Source organism: Pan troglodytes, chromosome 8 (assembly GCF_028858775.2).
Source record: "Pan troglodytes isolate AG18354 chromosome 8, NHGRI_mPanTro3-v2.0_pri, whole genome shotgun sequence".
NCBI lineage: Eukaryota > Metazoa > Chordata > Mammalia > Primates > Hominidae > Pan > Pan troglodytes.
This window is the reverse complement of record NC_072406.2, coordinates 98,846,154-98,863,404: the sequence shown is the minus strand read 5'-3', so window position 1 is coordinate 98,863,404 and position 17,251 is coordinate 98,846,154. Positions and strand designations below refer to the sequence as shown.

Genomic DNA, 17,251 nt, shown 5'->3' with positions numbered 1-17,251 from the left:
GAAGGATGGAGGTCAGGGCCTGTTCCCTGCACCAGAGCCAGGCCAGCACCCCTCCTGTAAGCATGTGGCCTCTATGGCTATTATAAGGCTCTCACGGCATCCCTGGGTGGAGTTTCTACTTCTGGGGTCCCCTCAAGTACCCGTGGAACAAAAACTGAGATTACTCCTCCACTGGGGACATTGGCTCCTGACCCGCTGCCCAGGTTCCCTGGCCCCTCTGCCAAGCCCCTTCAGGCCTTGCCCACTTCAGTGCTTCCCCTCCAACCCCTTCCTCCAGCCCCCAGGCCCAAGGCAAGTCCTTAAGGCCCCAGAGAAGAAACTGTCCCCTTGTTCCCCTGGTGGGCAGTAGCCCAGATACCCCTGCCTACCCACCACCCTCCAATGACAGACTGGGGGCCTCCCCCTCTGGCCTTGTGCCCGGAACAGCACGGTCAGGGGCTCAGCCACCAGGCAGGGTTGTCCTTGCCCTGTATGCCTCACAGTTCGCCCTGAGCCTTGGGGCCTTCAGCCCTGGGTCTACCAGTGCCTTGCTGGGGAGTCTCTTTGTTTGACAGAAACTGACGGAGTGCCTACTACGGTCTAGGGGCTGTTCCCCCATCAGTCCCTGCTCCTGGAGTGCTTCCTCGGGAGCATGGCTAACTTTCTGCCTCTGGTGTTGCTGTCTCCAGCCAGGCGGTAGAGTTACTCAGACAACCCCTGATGTTCTGTGTCATCTGCATCAGGCCATGCTGCTCCCCATCACAGACACTGCAGGACAGGGGGCCATCTCACCAGGCCCCAGCACTTGTGGGGAACAAGACCTGAGACAGACAAAGCAGCCATGGTGAATGGGGAGAAGCGCCCAGCCCCATGAGCCAGGGTCTTGGTGTCTCAAGTTTGGGATGGAGCGGGTGCCCAGTACTCAGTCCAGCCCAGCCCCACACTCTGACAGCTGGGCAGCCAAGGTCAACCGTCTGTCTGTCCATCTATCCAACTGCCCATCACCTGCCCTCTCCATGCTGGGAATGCTCCCTTCCCAAAGCAGCTGCCCATATCTAGGGAAATGCTCAAGGCTTGGGGGCACCCTGAGCCCACTCTAACAGTAAAGGGATCAGGAAGGTGCTGTACTCTCTGTCCAGCTACCTGCCTGCCTGCCTGCCTGCCTGCCTGAAAACTCAGCATTTTCTTCTCTGCTAAAAACACCTACCACCTGCTCATGATGTCTCACATGCATAACAGGCCGGCGCGCTCCAGTGAGCAAACAGCTGTGGCTGAGACCAGAGGACCAGGACAGTCCCAGGGGATGGGGCATGCTCTGCTTTCTGAGAGGCTCAGAAAGGACAGACAGACAGACGGACACACATGCCCTCCTCCAAGCGTGCCTGCCCCATCGGGTGCCAGGCTGTGGCAGGGTGCACTCACCCGGGAGATAGTGAGGGGCATGTTGAAGTCCTTGCCCCCCTGCAGACGGAAGCCCCAGGGCCCGGGCCCAGTCAGGGTCACACTGTAAGACATGCTGGTGCTGTCAGCAGCCGCCTCTGCAGACAAAGGGTAGAGAGGGTTGAGTGAGAGGGCACTCAGGCACTCCGCCTGCCCGGTCCACACCTCTGCCCCTGCCCCTGACCCCCAGCCTTGCCTGTTCTGTCCCTTGCTGCCCAGCTGGGCTGCGTGGAGCTCTTGAGAGGCTCCTAAGAATAGCTGGGAGCGAATGCCATCGACACTGATATCTGCCTTCGGCTGCGCCCATAAATGGACTGTAACCCTACACTGTGCCCGCCCGCCTGCCTCCTCCCAGCTGGTCCACCGTGACTCACACGGCTAATATAGCCCCTGGGGAGGGGTGTCCGGCACCCAGCACCCCCCAGGGGGGAGGAAGGGGAACTGGCCAGGTTGGTGAGAATGCTCTGGTCTCCTTGCTCCTGTGTCCTCTGGAGAGCGTAGACACTCGCTCTTCCTGCCCAGTGGTACCCATCCTCTTGCTCAGAAGACCAGGGGCTGAGCTCCCTTGGGCAGGGGCTTTGCTGCTGTGTGGTCCCTGGCCAGGATTCTGAGGTTGTGCTTTATCCAGTATGGGGCCCTGGAGGTGCCTTGGCTTGAGCTGAGCCTCCAGCTGGTCTGTGACTGGCCCAGGGTTGTCCAGCCATAAAAACGATCATCATAACAGCAGCTCTGGGCATAGCCAACCTCAGTATGGGCCCTTCACTCCCTGGGATCCTGAGACGCTGCCACCTGGGCCCGCAGGAGACAAAGCTCAGGGAGGTTAAATGACTTCTCCAAGGTCACACAAGGAGTGGACCCAGGTCACACTGGAGCCTGGGCTGGTTCCTACAGAATGCATGCCAGATAATGGGCTCCCAGTAGCCACAGAAGCCTCCCAAAGCCCTGGTCCTTGGCAGCTGGCCCTCTGCCTGCACCCCTTGGTATAGGGTCTGAAAGCAGGTCTGAGGCAGGCCCGTCCCCTCCAGACCCTCTGGGGGCCCAGCCAGTTATTCCTGGCTCTCCTGTCTTTGTGCTCTGGAAAACTTGACGGCAGCATGGAAAGCTCCAGCTGCCAGTGCCACACGCCAGGCCCCGTGCCCTTTGCGCAGGAATGGCAGGGGGCAGGGAGAAGGGAGGAGACGCCATTTGCTCAGCTGCTAGACACAGGGCCAGGAGAGGCAGGGAGGGGGAAGCACGTGTGGCATGTTCAGCCTGTACCCCAGAGACAGTGTGTTCTGGATGGGGGCCTCAGCACCTTGGGACTTCTGCCAGTGCGGTCTTTGGGCCAACCCCTTCCCCAAGAAAGACCTCAGGCCCCTATGTGATCTGGAGATAGATCAAGGGCCACCCTGGCTCCTTGGTTGGAGAAACTGAGGCTCAGGGGAGGCAACTGGGTTGGCTGCTTGCTGGCCCTCTTGGAGGGCTCTGGCTTGGACCCTGAGGAGTCAGTAGAGGCCTGGGTGTGAGTCATTTCTCAGCTTCCAGCCTCACTCCTGGGGCCTGGCACATGCAAGGTACAAGGTAGGATCACCCATATTACGGGGTTGTTTTGTCACTTGCCCAAAGTCACAAAACTATCAAGTGGAAGAAGTCAGGAAAAGACCTGTGTCCTTTTCCCTGCTTAATCACTTCCTTCACCCTATATCATGCAGCCCAGCCCAGGAGGCCAGCAGTCCATGGCCAGCATCCCTTCCCGTACCATTCCCTATCCCTCTCTGCAAAGCCCCATGTCATTCATCCCTAACTTCAGCCTTATTCCCTTTCCTAGGGGTGTCTGTCCATCCTGCCAGGCTGGGGAGGACTCAGCAGCAGGGCATAACCAGTGTGGGAGAAGGAAGGCACCCACCCTCAGGGCCAGGGAGCTGGGGGAGGCTGTACCTGGAGCTGCACGCTGTCTCTCTGGCCTCTGGCTCCTGCCTGATGAAGCTCGCCTCTGGGGAAAGGGAGGGGTGGCAGGAGAGTGCTCTTAAAGGCGAAGGCCGGCCTCCCTCCATCCGCCTCCCTCGGGAGATGTGAAGCCAGTCAGAGAGCAGCTGGTACCCATGGTCTGGGCGGAGTTCAATGGCTCACTGGGGAGTGAGTGGGGATGGAGGCCAGCCTGGCCTTTGTCCCTTCTCTGCTGTACTCCTTGCAGTTTGAGGTGGGCCTCAGAGTGAGAGTCCCAAGAGTGGGGACAGAGGGAGGAGAGGAAGTGAAGTTGCTGGAGGCATCAGAGGCCAGGCCCTGGTTCTCTCTCCCATAGCAGCACCAACACGTAGAGACCATATTTGTCTGAAGACACCTTCTCCGCTTTTTATTTTCCTATACCCTGTCAGATCCACACAGCCCTGGGAGGAGCTTAGACCACTACATGAAATGAATCACAGACGCAGAGTGTGCACGCATGTGCTTGGTGTGCATTCAGATAGGGAACTACGCGAGAGCGTGCCTGCAAATGCCCGCGTGCACAAGAATGTGGGCCACAGTGGAACGGTACACTGGGGGAAGAAGCCACAGGTGAGTAACTGTTCCAGCGTGCAAAGGGAGGTCTGTGCTCGGCTTCAGCTGTTGGCAGTGGGAGATGCGGGGCTGGCCTTCCTATGCCAGTGACAGGCCCAGCCTGGGGGCAGAGGCTCATAAATAGCTGGTGTGTTCTCTGGAGCCATCACCATTGTCCTCGCCTGGACAATTGCAGCACACAGCATTTGAGGAGAGGCAGACAACTCGGGAAGTGGGAGGGCCTGGGCACACACCCCTCAGGCTGAGCCTCGGGTGCGGCTGCTGAGCTGGAAAGTGGATGCGGAGGACGTTATGGGGCAGGAGTTTTGAGGTGTGGAGAGGGGACATGGGGCTGGGGCTGCGAATCCCGTGCAGCACGGGTGACAGGGCCACTTCCAAAGCCTGCAGGCTCACAGCGTAATCCTGGGTCTGTGTATATGAGGGAGACGTGGGGGGGCTGGATGTGTCTCAGAAGAAAGGGAGAGCCAGTGGGCGTCCTACATCCTGGGGTCCTGGCTGGGGATCAGCCCCTTGGTCTGCAAACAAACAGCACACATCTGTTTAGCTGAGGAGCAGTTCACTGGGGGCAGTCTCCCGATGACCCTCCACACACTGGGTCACCGAGCAGTGGGGGAGGTTGCATGGAAGGGCCAGGTTGTGTCCTGGGTCAGGGATGGGCCTTCCCAGAGTCCACATCCCAGAGTAAGAGCTGGTAATGCCTAACGCCGCCTACAGAGCATCTCCTGGGATGCTCCCCGGGCTCTTGACTCCCGGGGTCACAACTGAACCCATCCTCACCCCCACCATCCAATCCTCTCCTCTCTTCCACATGTGGAGACTCTGGCATCACCCCCGCTCCTGCTGTCCTTAAATGGGTCATTCCTTTCCTGCCCTGCAGCACTTCCTTCTCTGGTCTTCACCCTGCAAAGCTAACCAACCCCCTCCCAGGGCTTCCTGTCCCCAGGTCAGGTCTGGAGACACCTAAGCCAGTCCCTGATGGGGCCTTCCCACTGCTCCTACCACCTCCGCCCCCTCTTCCCTTCTCCTATGTCCCCCACTGCCAATCCCCAGGGTCCCTCTGGCTGCTCCCAGGGTCACAGAGAGACATCCTGTTCCAGGACATATTGAGCTCCCTCCCCTGTGCCCCTGTGTTTGCACAGTCACACAGGCTGTATCCTCATCCTGGACAGCTCAGTGCTCCCCCCACTCCCCACCCCTGCTGCCTGCAGATCCCTGCTTCACCTCTACCTTCCTGGGGAACCTCAGGGACTTGCCTCTGCTTTCAGTACCCTGCGTGCTCACACCTCAATGGCAGCGCTTATCACATGTGTTTGGTGATTGTTGATGGCTGCCCAGCAACCCCCCTGAGCCTATCCCTCCAAGACAGGCACTGTGTCTTTCATCAGTGCCTGGCCAGCCTGGGGGTCACTGCCAGGCCTTTGTCCTGGCGTTTATGGCATGCACAGTGCCTGGGCTCCAGGACAGGGTGCGGGGCCCCCGGGGGGAATGCTGAGGGAGGCTGAGGCTCCCCGACTGCAGGTACAGCCCAGGGCTTTCATTCTTGGATGCACAGGGGCACAGCACTCAGGAAGGAAGGCAGGCAGGAATGTGCCTTTGGCCTTGGACTAGCTAGGGAAGCTGGAGAGAGCCCAGGAGCTGAGCTGAGGGTGTTGTGTGGGTGTGACAGGAGGGGCAGATGGGGAGCTGTCAGCTGGGGCGAAGGGCTGCTTGGGAGCCTGTGCACACGACATTTCCAGTGTTCCAGAATATGGCCTTCTCTAATCGCCATCGACATTCCGTTCCATAGGCACTTGGGCCGACAGCTGGCCTTCTTTTAATAGCCACAAGTATTCCGGGTGACATCCTGATCTTAGGGCATTTATGGTGAGCACATCCACAGCTTACAGCCCCTTCCTCCCCAGGTATGTCCAACCTCGCAGTCACACAGAGAGGCACATACCACCCACACTCAGTCACATGCGCAGCTTAAAGCAGACACATTAGGGCATGCTTAGTCACGTGTCACTGGGTGTTACAGTGACAGAGCATGTGCCAGGTGCTACAGTGATGGAGCATGTGCTGGGCACATGGCCACACACATGCTCAAGCTATGCTCTGCCGGCTGCAGACCTCCTACCCTCATCAACACACACATGTACTCTTATCATGCCACAGCACAGCCAACAGCACCATGCAGAGTCAGAGTTGCATGATCACACACACACACACACATGTGCAGACCATATGCAGGCTCTGCTCAGAGCATCTCAGAGTCACAGAGAACCCCAGGCGGACAAGGAAAAGCTGGGAGGTGCTGGGAGCAGGTGATTCCTGGAGGATATCGCCCCTGCCCATGAGAACAAGTCTCTCTTTCCTGGCCTCTCCTTGGGCTACTGGCCCCTAACCCCCACCCCTTTGTGGATTGGCTGGTACCGGGCCCAGTCACCTTCCCTGGAGTCTCTGCTTCGTGTCCCTGGGGTCTGGGGGGTGCCTTGGCTTCCAAGTCCTCCAGACCCTGACCGTAGAGGGACCGCCCATTTGCTTGCTGGGCAGCTCCCCACACAGCTGCTGCCTCCATGTGTGTCCAGCCCTGGGGGAGGTGAGAGAGTGACTGTGAGGTGAGAGGGACAGTCCGTAGCTTTGCTCCTGCCCTTACCCCACCAGGCCCTCCTCCATCCTCCCAACAGGTATTCATTGTGGGAGGCCCCTGACACCATTTGCACCGTTGCCGGTCACCAAATAAGCCCCGTAAATTGTGCATGCCTGTCCTAGGGTGTGTGTATGTGTGTGCAGGTTTGCTCCCCATCTGCACACCGGCACACCTTGCTAAGAAAGTGGCTATTTATATTTTTGAATAGATGGGTGGTCTTCACGAGGGTCTAGGCCTCCAATAACAGATTAGATTTCTCTTTGTTATTCACTACAGTGGTTTACAGGAGGGACCTCTGACAGCTCCTCTCTCAGTCCCTCAACCGAGAACCCCAGGGATGTGGGCAGTGGGAGGAGATCGCTGGCCGGTCAGTCGGCGGCAGTCTTGCTGAGGCCCATAGAGGGCTCCGTAGGTAGAATTAAGGAGGAGCCCAAGTGTGGTGGGAACAGGAGCCGGTGGCGCACGGAGCTTTCCTGGGGACATCTAGGGGAAGCAGAGCTGCAGGCCCTGAGGAGGGCTGACACCCATCCCTGGGCACACCTGGCCCCGAGGAAGGTTGACACCCATCCCTGGGCACACCTGGCCAGCGTTGATCTGAGAAGCCTGTTTTCCCTTTCAGAGGAGGACGTGGAGCCTCAGAGGGAGTAAGTGACCTGCCCAGGCTCCCACAGTGAGCACATGGTAAGCTGAGGCTCAAAGCCACATCTCCCATCTCCAGGGCCCATGCCCACCCCGTGAGCTCTTCAAGTCTCCCAGGAGGAGGGGGCTTAATGCTGAGGAGCAAGGAGCTCCAAGCTAACTCCTGCCTTGTCTCTCTGGAGCCCTATCTAGAGCCAGATGTGCTGATCTCTTCAGGCTGCGGCTCTAGGGAGAGTGTCGCATGGAAAAGGATGGCCTGGAGTTGGAAGACCTGTGTTCAATCCTGGCCCCGCTCCTGGGAACCCCCAAACCATCCCCTCTCTGGCCCTAGTGCCCCTGCCTATCAGGGAGGATTATGAACTTCATGGGGGTGTTGGGAGGGGCTCTTCCTGCCAGGGTGCCAGCGTCCTCAGTGTCCCTGAGTCTCAGAGGCAGCCCTGCCAGGGCCTATGTTTTCCCCAGAGCCCCAGGGCTGCCTGAGGAAGGGATGGCCAGGTGCAAGCTGGCGAGGGCCCAGCATCCTTACCACCTCACTCTCCGAGCCCAGGGACTCCTGGCGCCTCCGTATGGAGATCCAGCTGAGGTTGGAGGTGTGGCTGATCAGCGTGGAGCGGTGGGTGGAGCGGTAGCTGGGGTAGGGGCGACTGTGCCGGCGTGATACACCCAGTAGCACCCCCAGGCAGGGCAGGTGCTGGGCAATGGCCACCCTGCAGGGGCCGCACATCTGATTAGGGCCAGGGGATGGGCAGACAGATGCAGGGGAGGGGATGGATGCACAGGCTGGTAGAGGCCTAATGTGCAGTGACCGAGAGCCTCTGGGGAAATGGGGAGGCTCAGACCCTGGGAACCATGGCAGGTGATGAGGACAGAAAGACAGATGCTGGGTGGGGAGATTGAGAGGCTCACAAGGCTGGTGGGAGGGACAGAGAGATTCTGGGTGGTAGGCATGCAGGGAGAGCCTGGGGATGTTGGTTCCAGCCCTCAGTGGCTGGCTCAAGCCACATCTCTGGTAATGGAGACCAGGGACACTCTGGAGCAGCCTCTGTGCTAGACGGGCTCAGGCCTGCCACTGGCCTTGGGAAGGTGGTGAGTGACTGACACCACCAGGCAAAAGGAAGCACTAAGGGAGAAGCAGCCTTGCCGGGTTGCTATCAGCATGCATACTGGCCCAGAGCCACCCCAGGCTCCTGCCAGGCCCTGGGAGCAGAGCTGAGCTCTCCCTGCTGTGATTTCTTCAGGATGACACTATCGGGGAGGGCGGGGCGGGGGGGTGCTTAAATTCACAGGGCTGTCCTGGCTGCCCTACACCCCAGGTCTGAAGGTCCCATAGTTAGGATTGGACACTGCCCAGGGAACCCTGACCTCCCTCCACACCGTGACCCCTGGGAAGCTGGGGCGGGGGAGGGAGGCACACCAACTCCAGACCCCACTCAGTGTCATTGGCCGCTCCCAGCTGCTGGTGGCCCCCATTCAACACACATACGAGAGACAGAAAGGTGGTGGCCTCTGCCCCCATCGGCAGGCCAGGCCCTTGGAGGCCAAGGTGTGGGGTTCTGGAAAAGAGCCACACCTGTACTTGGGGTGGGTGATGGCATAAATGATGGGGTTGTGGATTGCAGAGGCCTTGGCGATGACGGCTGGCACCGAGCTCATGTAGGGTGTCAGGACGTGTGCGTACCTAGGACAGAGAAGGTGTGGTCCCCAAGCTAGCTGGCCCTCCTGACACACCTTCTCTTCTGGGCCAGGCCCTGCCAAAGCCCAAATCCTAATCCAGCCCAAACCAGCACAGCTAAGTCAGCCCCATAGGGAGGAATTGGCAGTGCCAGGATAATTTTTTTTTTTTTTTCTCTGTCGCCCATGCTGGAGTGGCAGTGGTGTGATCTCAGCTCACTGCAACCTCTGCTTCCTGAGTTCAAGCAATTCTTCTGCCTCAGCCTCCGGAGTAGCTGGGACTACAGGTGCCTGTCACCACACCTGGCTAATTTTTGTATTTTTAGTAGAGACGGGGTTTCACCATTTTGGCCAGGCTAATCTCGAACTCCTGACCTCAGGTAATCCACTTGCCTTGGCCTCCCAAAGTGCTGGGATTACAGGCGTGAGCCACCATGCCTGGCCTATGCCAGGAGAATTCTGATCTGAGTGAGTAGGAGGGAGCAGTGGGTGGTTGAGGGTGCAGCTCTGGAAGGAAGATGTGCTGAATTTGGGGTGGAGGTTCCCAGGTCCACTGTTCCTTGGAGCCTGTGCTGCTGGCGATATCCCTCTTCCCCCCATTGACTCTGGCCCTTGCACCCTCTGCCTAGCTCTTCTCACACCCCACCCCAACCGTGATGCCCTCTCTTGCCCTGGCTATTGTAGAGAAACCCCACAGTAGGGCCCTGGGGGGACCAGGCCATTCCTCCACAAGAAGGTCTCCTATCTAAACACTTCCAGGGTTTAATAGCCCTCACTTCTCAAAAACACTTCTGAAGTTGAGCATGCATCTGTGCTGCTGCAGATGTCACAATCCCCAGACTCTAGCCACAAAGGGCTAGAAGGGCAGCTCTCAGGGACCCATTCCTGGAGATGGGCAGCACCTCTGGTCATGTAACCACAGCCCATGCAGAGAGGGAGGAGACCTCAAGAGGAACTGTGTGTTCCAAAGGGGGCTGGCAGGCCGTCCGCCCAAAGCTTTGTGGGGCCCAGAGCTCCTCTGCATGTGCCCTGGTGCTTCCAGGAACTAGGTGGCCCCCCCACCCACCCCGGGGCTGGGCACCTTACCCAGGGAGAGAATAAGCTGTGAAGCTGGTCCTAGGGTGCGAGGATGGCTGGCCGGGGTTGGGCTGGGAAGGAGAGGCTGGCCAGGCTTCTTGCTCCTGCCCCCACACCTTCAGCCTCTTCCCCAACCCTTTAGCCACTGCTTACCCAGCAAAGGCCACCAGGGCCACAGCGGAATAGGGAGCCCAGGAGAGCACGAAGAGGAGGATGACCAGCAGCATGATCTTGGCCATCTTGCACTCGCTCTGCAGCCGCTGCCGCTGCCACAGGGACTCGCCATTGCCCTTGCAGGCCCCGAAGGTCTGGAGAGCCCTAGGAAGGACGCATCGTCCAGGTCTGACCCTAGTCGGGTGGCAGTCAGCACCAGGGTCACGGCTGCTGTTGGGGAGCCTCTCTGGACTATCCTTGCAGGGCACTCGGGAGAGTGTCATTCCTTCCAGTGCAGGCAGCCCTGACTTCCAGAAAGTTTTCTGTGACATGAGGTCTCAGCTGCCCCCTACTCCCTCTTGATTCTGTGTGCCTTCTCTCCTCCCTCTGCCATGCCGAAAAGCCCGCCCCAGAAGCCCTTGTCTCCTGAGGCTCCCCTAGACACTGCTGCCCCATAAGCACTTGCTCAGCTTGCCTTCACCCACTGGTCATGCTCTGGTAGGCTGGTGCAGGTGTGAGTGGTGGGGCAGGGGCCGCCTGGCCGAGGGGCCGGTCCCCCTCCTGTAGCTCCCCTCCATGCTCGGCTCTTACCGTCCTGTCTCCCGGATGGCCCTGAAGATGAAGATGTAGCAGTAGATGATGATAAGCAGAGGGAGGAAGAACACGAAGCAGCAGAGAAGCATGGTGTAGGCACGCACGGCCGGCGTGAAGCTCATGTAGTCCCAGGAGCAGGATGTCAGCAACCCCTCGGGCACGTAGGCGCCTGGGAGCCAGGGCAGGTGCTCAGCCTTTGGGGCGGCACTGACCAGGGCTCCTTATCTGGCAGGAGCTTTGTATGTGGCATTCGGGTCCCCATACACAGCCCTGGCCCTAACCTGGCCCTGTCCCATGCAGTGAGGAAGCTGGAGGGAACTGGGATGGCCTGAAAAGCCCACTGCCTCCCATTCCTGCTAGATTTGAGCAGAAAGCTCACCATAACTTCAAGGTTGTGCTTGCCAGGGCTTCAGCCAGAGGCCTAGTCTTACCCCAGGAGGGCTACTACCTTGCTCTCCACCTTTCCACCTTCAGAGTCCTCACACCCCAGCCCCCTGCCTAGTCTGACACAGCATCAGAAGTACCTGTCACTTTGCCCCACCCAGAAAGCCTTTGTATTTTGGGATCAGTTGCCCAGGAGATCCTTTGGCCCCTGATGGGGCAGTGTCAGTTTCCCTTGCTGCCAGTCATGTCCCCTGAATGTCCATCTCACCTGAGGCTCAGGTAGCTCCTGGGCACCCTGCTCCCACCAGCTGGCTGACCCAAGTCCACCTACTTCCCCTTGAATGTGCCCCTCCCAGCCCATCTGCCCGCCTTCCAGTTCCAGCAGCCCACTTACTCCAGCCGAAGAAGGGTGGCAGACTCCAGGCCAGGGCATAGAGCCAAACGCCCAGCAGGACAAATGCCGCACGCCTCTTGGATGCCACACCAAAGGTGGCCAGCGGGCGTGTGATTACCAGGTAGCGGTCCAGGGCGATGGCCGTCAGGGTGATCATGGAGGAAATGCCAAAGAGAGCTCCACAGAAGGCATAGAACTCGCAGCCTGTGGGCACAGCCCCTGCTCTGAGTCCTGGGGAGGAGGGTCTGGGGACAGGGTAGACTCTGCTCTGGCCCTCACCTCACAGGAAGAGCAGGACTGAGCGCACTCCACCCCCTCCACCTGCCACATCTGGCCAAGGCTGGCAGAGGCCTTAGGACCAACACTGCATCTTCCCTTCTTGCTTACTCACAGGACTGAGGGCAGCTACCCACTCTCTGCCCAGAAGCAGCAAATCACCTCCTTTGGGCCACCCTCCATTGAGGGCATCCCCAGGTCAAAACCCTCCTCCTCCCTCCAGCAAAAGGGAGCCCCAGCATCTACCTGTCTCCCCAAAGAGCCACTGCTTATAGAGGCTACTGGTGAAGAAGACAGGGGCCTGGGTGAAGGACATGAGGAAGTCGCTGACCGCGAGGTTGATAATGAACATGTTGGCAGGTGTCCGGAGGCTTCTGCTCCTGGGAGGATCAGAAGCTGTTAGGAGGCGCTTCCTGACACCTCCAGAGCTATGGAGAGCTTCCCGCACCCCTCAGGTATGCATGGGCACACACGTGCCACACACACATGCACACACACACGGGCAAGCAAACAGGCACGAGCTGCCGGGCCACAGAGCTATCCCACTGTCGGGCAGGGACCAGCCAAGCAGCTGTTGAACCCAGCAGTGTCTGCTGAGTGAGGACCCCAAGACGGCTCCCTCAGAGAGAAGCAGGGGGCAGTTTCTCTCCAAAACCTGAGGCGTGGCCCAGCGCAGGCCGGTTCTTGGGTCATGTCGTTTCCTCTTCTTGCCCTCTAAATTCCTCTGCACGACTCACACCATCTCCTTGACCAATTCACTGGTTTCCTTGAGTCCCTCTAGGCCAAGGTCTCCCTAGAGGTTTCTCCCTAGGCTCCTCCTCCCGCGTGCCCTGACTGTGCTTTCCCATGGCTTCTCACGCTTCCCTCCTCCTCGGGTCCCCCTCCCACTCTCCCTCCAGTGTCACGTCCTGCCTGGACCCTGCCCTGCACACTGTCTCTGTAATCCTCACGCTTGGGGATGGCCAAGGGCAGAGGAGCTGATGACTGTGCACCACGGCCGGGCCAGGCACTTTCACCAGCCTCAGCTCCTGTCATCATCCATCTTTGCATCTACCCTGAGGGAGGCGTCATTGTCCCCATTTTCCAGACAAGATGCTCCCACTCATGAAGTGACTTGCTCCGGTGCACAGCACTCAGTAAGTGGCTCATCTGTGGGGCAACGCACATCCGTGAACTTACTGCATCATCACAGTGACTCCACGAAGCACAGCTCTGTTTTGCAGGAAAGAAAAGTGAGCTCAAGGAGGAGAAATGACGTGCCCAGTCCTTCAGCTGGCAGGTGGGAGAGCCAGGGGGCTGTGTGGCCCTGCAGCCTGGGTTCCCTTCTCCACCTGCGTGTCTCAGCCACTGAGCCAGGCAGGGGGGCAGATGGAGAGGGACACTGGGGGTGGGTGTCAGGGGTGTTTGAGGGACTTGAGGATGCTGGTCCCCAGGGCTGCTCTTTTTTTTTTTTGAGATGGAGTCTTGTTCTGTTGCCCAGGCTAGAGTGCAGTGGCATGATCTCGGTTCACTGCAAACTCCGCCTCCCAGGTTTAGGCGATTCTCCTGCCTCAGCCTCCCAAGCAGCTTGGATTATAGGCACACACCACCACACCTGGCTAATTTTTGTATTTTTAGTAGAGACGGGGGTTTCACCACATTGGCCAGGCTGGTCTCGAACCCTGATCTCAGGTGATCTGCTCGCCTTGGCCTCCCAAAGTGCTGGGATTACAGGCGGGAGCCACCACGCCTGGCCTAGAGCTGCTCTTCAAGGCAGGGGGAGGATGCTCTCTGGGGCAGGTGATGGCAGAGGTGCGCTGAGAGCAGGGCAGAATGGTCAGAGACCCACATACTCTGGGCACACACACCCTCCACAGAGGATGCACCTGGGTCTCAATTAGTGCCAGTCAGTCAAGTCTCCCTGGACCATTTTTGGCCCTTTCCGTGACCTTCAGGAAGGTCTGGGCCTGAGATCATCGAAGGCATGGCCCTGCCCTCCTTGCCTAGCCTCAACAGTGCCCTGGCCAGAGCTAGAGCCAACATTCCTGCCTGCATTTTCTTCCCTGTCTGCATGGCTGCCACCCTCAGTGCCCTGGGCCCAGCACCACCAACCAGGCACCTGCAGAAGGTATAGATGACCGTCAGGTTGCCCAGCATCCCCGTGAGTCCCACCAGCAAGATCACTGTGCCCAGGGTATAGTGGGCATGGTCTGGAACATCAACCGTGGGGAGGGGGACCCAGGCAGCAGCCCAAGTCCCAGGTGCCTGCGGAGAGACAGAGAAACGAGGGAATCACGTTATCGCTTGTCACCTTCAAATAGTCCTGAGAAGGAAGAGTTAGGATTCTCAACAGGGCAGGTGGGAAAACTGAGGCTCAGAGTGGCAAAGCCAGTTGCACACATAGCTCGCAAGTGGCCAAAAGCAGAAGGGAAGTGCAGGTCCTTTCTAAAGTCCAGCCCAAGCTCCTAGAACATGGCACAGGGGCCTTCTAGGAGTGGGCTCAGATCACCTGCTGGAGGCTGGTAGGACAGACAGACATGTGACTGGCAAGCAGGGACATGGCCCGGGTCACCCTATCTTTCCTTAGGGAGAAGACAGAGCCAACTCCTGGGTGCATCCCTGCCTGCAGTATGGACTCCAGCCCAAGGGCCCAAGACAGTTTTTGAGGCCTCTAGACGCTGGGGTGTTGAGTCGGGTGGAGCCCCTCTCAAGAGTCCCGTCCCCTACTGAGCCTTAGAGGAGAAGCTGCATTGCCCAATAGCATAACTGGGTACAGCTAACCTTGATGCCTGGCATGAAAATGAAGGGAATTCCCTTTAGAAAGAAAGCTTAGGCCTCCCAGGGTCACTGAAGGGAGGTCATGACCATATCAGGTCAGGACAAAGGGATTTAAAGACTCCTCCCACCCTAACCCCTTTCTGGGGAAGAGAGGGTGGCTTGGTCTCTGTCCTGCCGCAGTGGCCCCTATAGCTACCGGAGCCTTCCCATCCTGTCCAGCACCTGGGCCAGCATCCCCAGGTCCTGAGGGTGCCCTCGGCCCTCCCCAGGTAGCAGTGGTGTTGATGGAATATGGCCCTGGGCCTGGGCTAGGATGATGGAGGTGGCAGAAGGCACCCAAGGCTTCACTGTGGGCTTGGCGGATCCAGAGGCCCAGGGTGTGCCCTCCTCCCTGGAGGGCTCCATGGGGCATCCGAGCAACCTCTGAAAGGAATGAGTGCAGCCAAGGACAGGTCTGGCCATTCCAGCCCCTTGTCCTCAGGGCTGGCATTTCTGTTCCTTGAATGCTCTCCATGAGGAAGGACATTGCCTGCACCCTCCTCTATCAGCCTGTTTATCAGGGGCGGGCTCAGAGAGGTCCAGTAATGGCTCAAGGCCCCACAGCAGAGTTCAGACCTTTTCTATCTCCCTGTCAAAGCCCCTGTGTGTGGCCAGGAGGGGACCAGGAAGGGGTCAGGGAAGGCTCTGTGCATGCACATGCTCGCCCAGGCTTACTGTGGGACTGATGGATGGAAGCCGGCCCAGGCTGGAGATGCTGCTCTGGGAGCTGTCCCACCAGCTGGGTGGTGCTGGGGTGGCCATGCAGCTGGGCTCTTGGGTTGGGCTCGGCGGGACTCTTGGCCCCGAAGGAGGGTTCATCCTGAGTTGGGATGGTCCTTGCTCGAGCCCACAGAGAAGTCAAGGGCACAGGGAGCTCAGGACTTCAGCTGTGCTCAGCCTCCCAACTTTCCTCCATCCTCAGCACCCCTGCTTAGCCTACCCGCTGCTTTCTCCTGTGTCCGGCGCAGATCCAGCCTGGAGCTGCTCTTGGGGCTGGCGGTTGCTCTGTGTCTGGTGAAGCGCAAAGGAGTGAGTGTCGCGATTATGGTGACTCACAGCCACAGAGTTCATCCCCATCTTTATATAGCGGTGCGGGAGCTGCACATGCTCAGTCGCTCCATGCCGCCAGCTCACTCAGACCAAGGTCCCTGGGTGTCTATCTACGAAGGTCTGATGATGGTGGCGTGAATGTGTATGTGTGAGTGTGTGTGTGTGTGTTTCAAGGGAGACTTCTGGAATGATGGTGGCATGAATGTGTGTGTGAGTGTGTGTGTTTTAAGGGAGATTTCTGGATGATGGTGGTGTGAATGTGAGTGTGAGTGTGTGTGTGAGTGTGTGAAAGTGTGTGTTTCAAAGGAGACTTCTGGGATGATGGCGTGAATGTGTATGTGAGTGTGTATGTGTTTCAAGGGAGATTTCTGGGATGGTGTCATGAATGTGTGCGTGTGTGTGTGAGGGTTCGTGAGTGTGTGTGTTTCAAGGAAGATTTCTGGGATGGTGTTGGGAATGTGTGTGTGTGTGAGTGTGTATGTGTTTCAAGGGAGATTTCTGGGATGATGGTGGTGTGAATGTGTATGTGTGTGAGTGTGTGTGTTTCAAGGGAGATTTCTGAGCTGACAGCGGTGTCAATGTGTATGTGAGTGTGTGTGCATGTGAGTGTGTGTGAGTGTGAGTGAGTGAGAGCATGTGTGTGTGTGAGAGTGTGTGTGAGAGTGTGTGTTTCAAGGGAGATTCCTGGGCTCGGGCTCCTGGACATTGGGCAGAAGGCTGTGTCCTCTCCTTTGACCAGTCTCTGTTGTGTTTCTTCCCTGAGCTCATCAAGAGCAGCCTCAGCCATCCCAAGAGCCCCCAGAGCTGTTTGTGGGCAGCTGAGCCTGTGCAGCCCAGCCTCACCCTTTTCACAGTGGGCCCTACCACCATGTTTGGCCCCCATGAGCCATGGCATTTTCACAGTCACCCTGCATAGAACCAAGGCTGGTCACCCTTTCACAGATGGAGACACTAAGAGGATGTAGCATTAGGGTGAGATCAGATCACGAGGTGGCTTTTGCTTGTTTTTTGATAAGACAGTTTTTTTTTTATTTTTATTTTTTTTGAGACAGTCTTGCTCTGTCACCCAGCCTGGAGTGCAATGGTGCAATCTCAGCTCACTGCAACTTCCGCCTCCCAGGTCCAAGCAATTCTCCTGCCTCAGCCTCCCGAGTAGCTGGGATTACAGGCACTCGCCACCACACCTGGCTAATTTTTGTATATTTAGTAGAGGCAGGATTTCACCATGTTGGCCAGGCTAGTCTCGAACTCCTGACCTCAGGTGATCCACCCACCTCGGCTTCCCAAAGTGCCAGGATTACAGGCGTGAGCCACTGGGCCCGGCAGAAATTTTTAAAGTATAAAGATTTTTAAAAACCTTATTGGGAGAGTCCCAGGAACTCACCCAGGCCTGCAGGCCTGATCCAAGTTGACTGGATGTCAGAAGTGGAGGGGACCCCGGGCCTGCCCCTTGCCCTGTCTTAGAGGAGGCAGCAGGAGCTGGAGAGAAGGGAAGCTGAACACACGGCTTCCAGGGAGGGCTGCTCGGGCTAGGCCTGCCACAGAGGCTGCGTTTAGGGGAGCCCGACCAGGCAGCGGTCATCCTAAGTGGGGGCCATGTCCTGGCACAGTGCTGGGAGTGTTGGAGCCCT

At 58.3% G+C, this 17,251-nt stretch overlaps 2 protein-coding genes across 12 annotated transcripts in view; both read right to left on the bottom strand.

Annotated features, from left to right (window-relative positions):
- LDB3 (LIM domain binding 3) overlaps positions 1–3,436 on the bottom strand; it is a 69,334-nt gene extending 65,898 nt beyond the window's left edge. Inside the window, exons 1-2 of one of the 11 annotated variants that reach the window (XM_054660310.2) lie at positions 3,337–3,436; positions 1,402–1,517 (exon numbers count right to left, since the gene is read on the bottom strand). In XM_054660310.2, the coding sequence (XP_054516285.2) occupies positions 1,402–1,494 (93 nt within the window). In that variant the 5' untranslated portion in view covers positions 1,495–1,517; positions 3,337–3,436. Of the gene's footprint in view, positions 1–1,401; positions 1,518–1,615; positions 1,764–3,336 lie in introns of those variants that run through there. The other 10 variants (XM_054660311.2, XM_054660312.2, XM_054660313.2 and 7 more) reach the window with 10 other exon arrangements.
- A 2,510-nt stretch (positions 3,437–5,946) lies between these two features.
- Positions 5,947–15,389, bottom strand: OPN4 (opsin 4). Its single transcript, XM_016918798.4, has 9 exons — positions 15,246–15,389; positions 13,873–14,018; positions 12,021–12,154; positions 11,499–11,702; positions 10,718–10,889; positions 10,127–10,291; positions 8,796–8,903; positions 7,752–7,932; positions 5,947–6,526 (listed from the first exon to the last, which is right to left on the bottom strand). The coding sequence occupies exons 1-9, from the start codon at positions 15,387–15,389 to the stop codon at positions 6,194–6,196; spliced, it is 1,587 nt and encodes a 528-aa protein (XP_016774287.3). The 3' UTR covers positions 5,947–6,193.
- Positions 15,390–17,251: the final 1,862 nt, after the last annotated feature.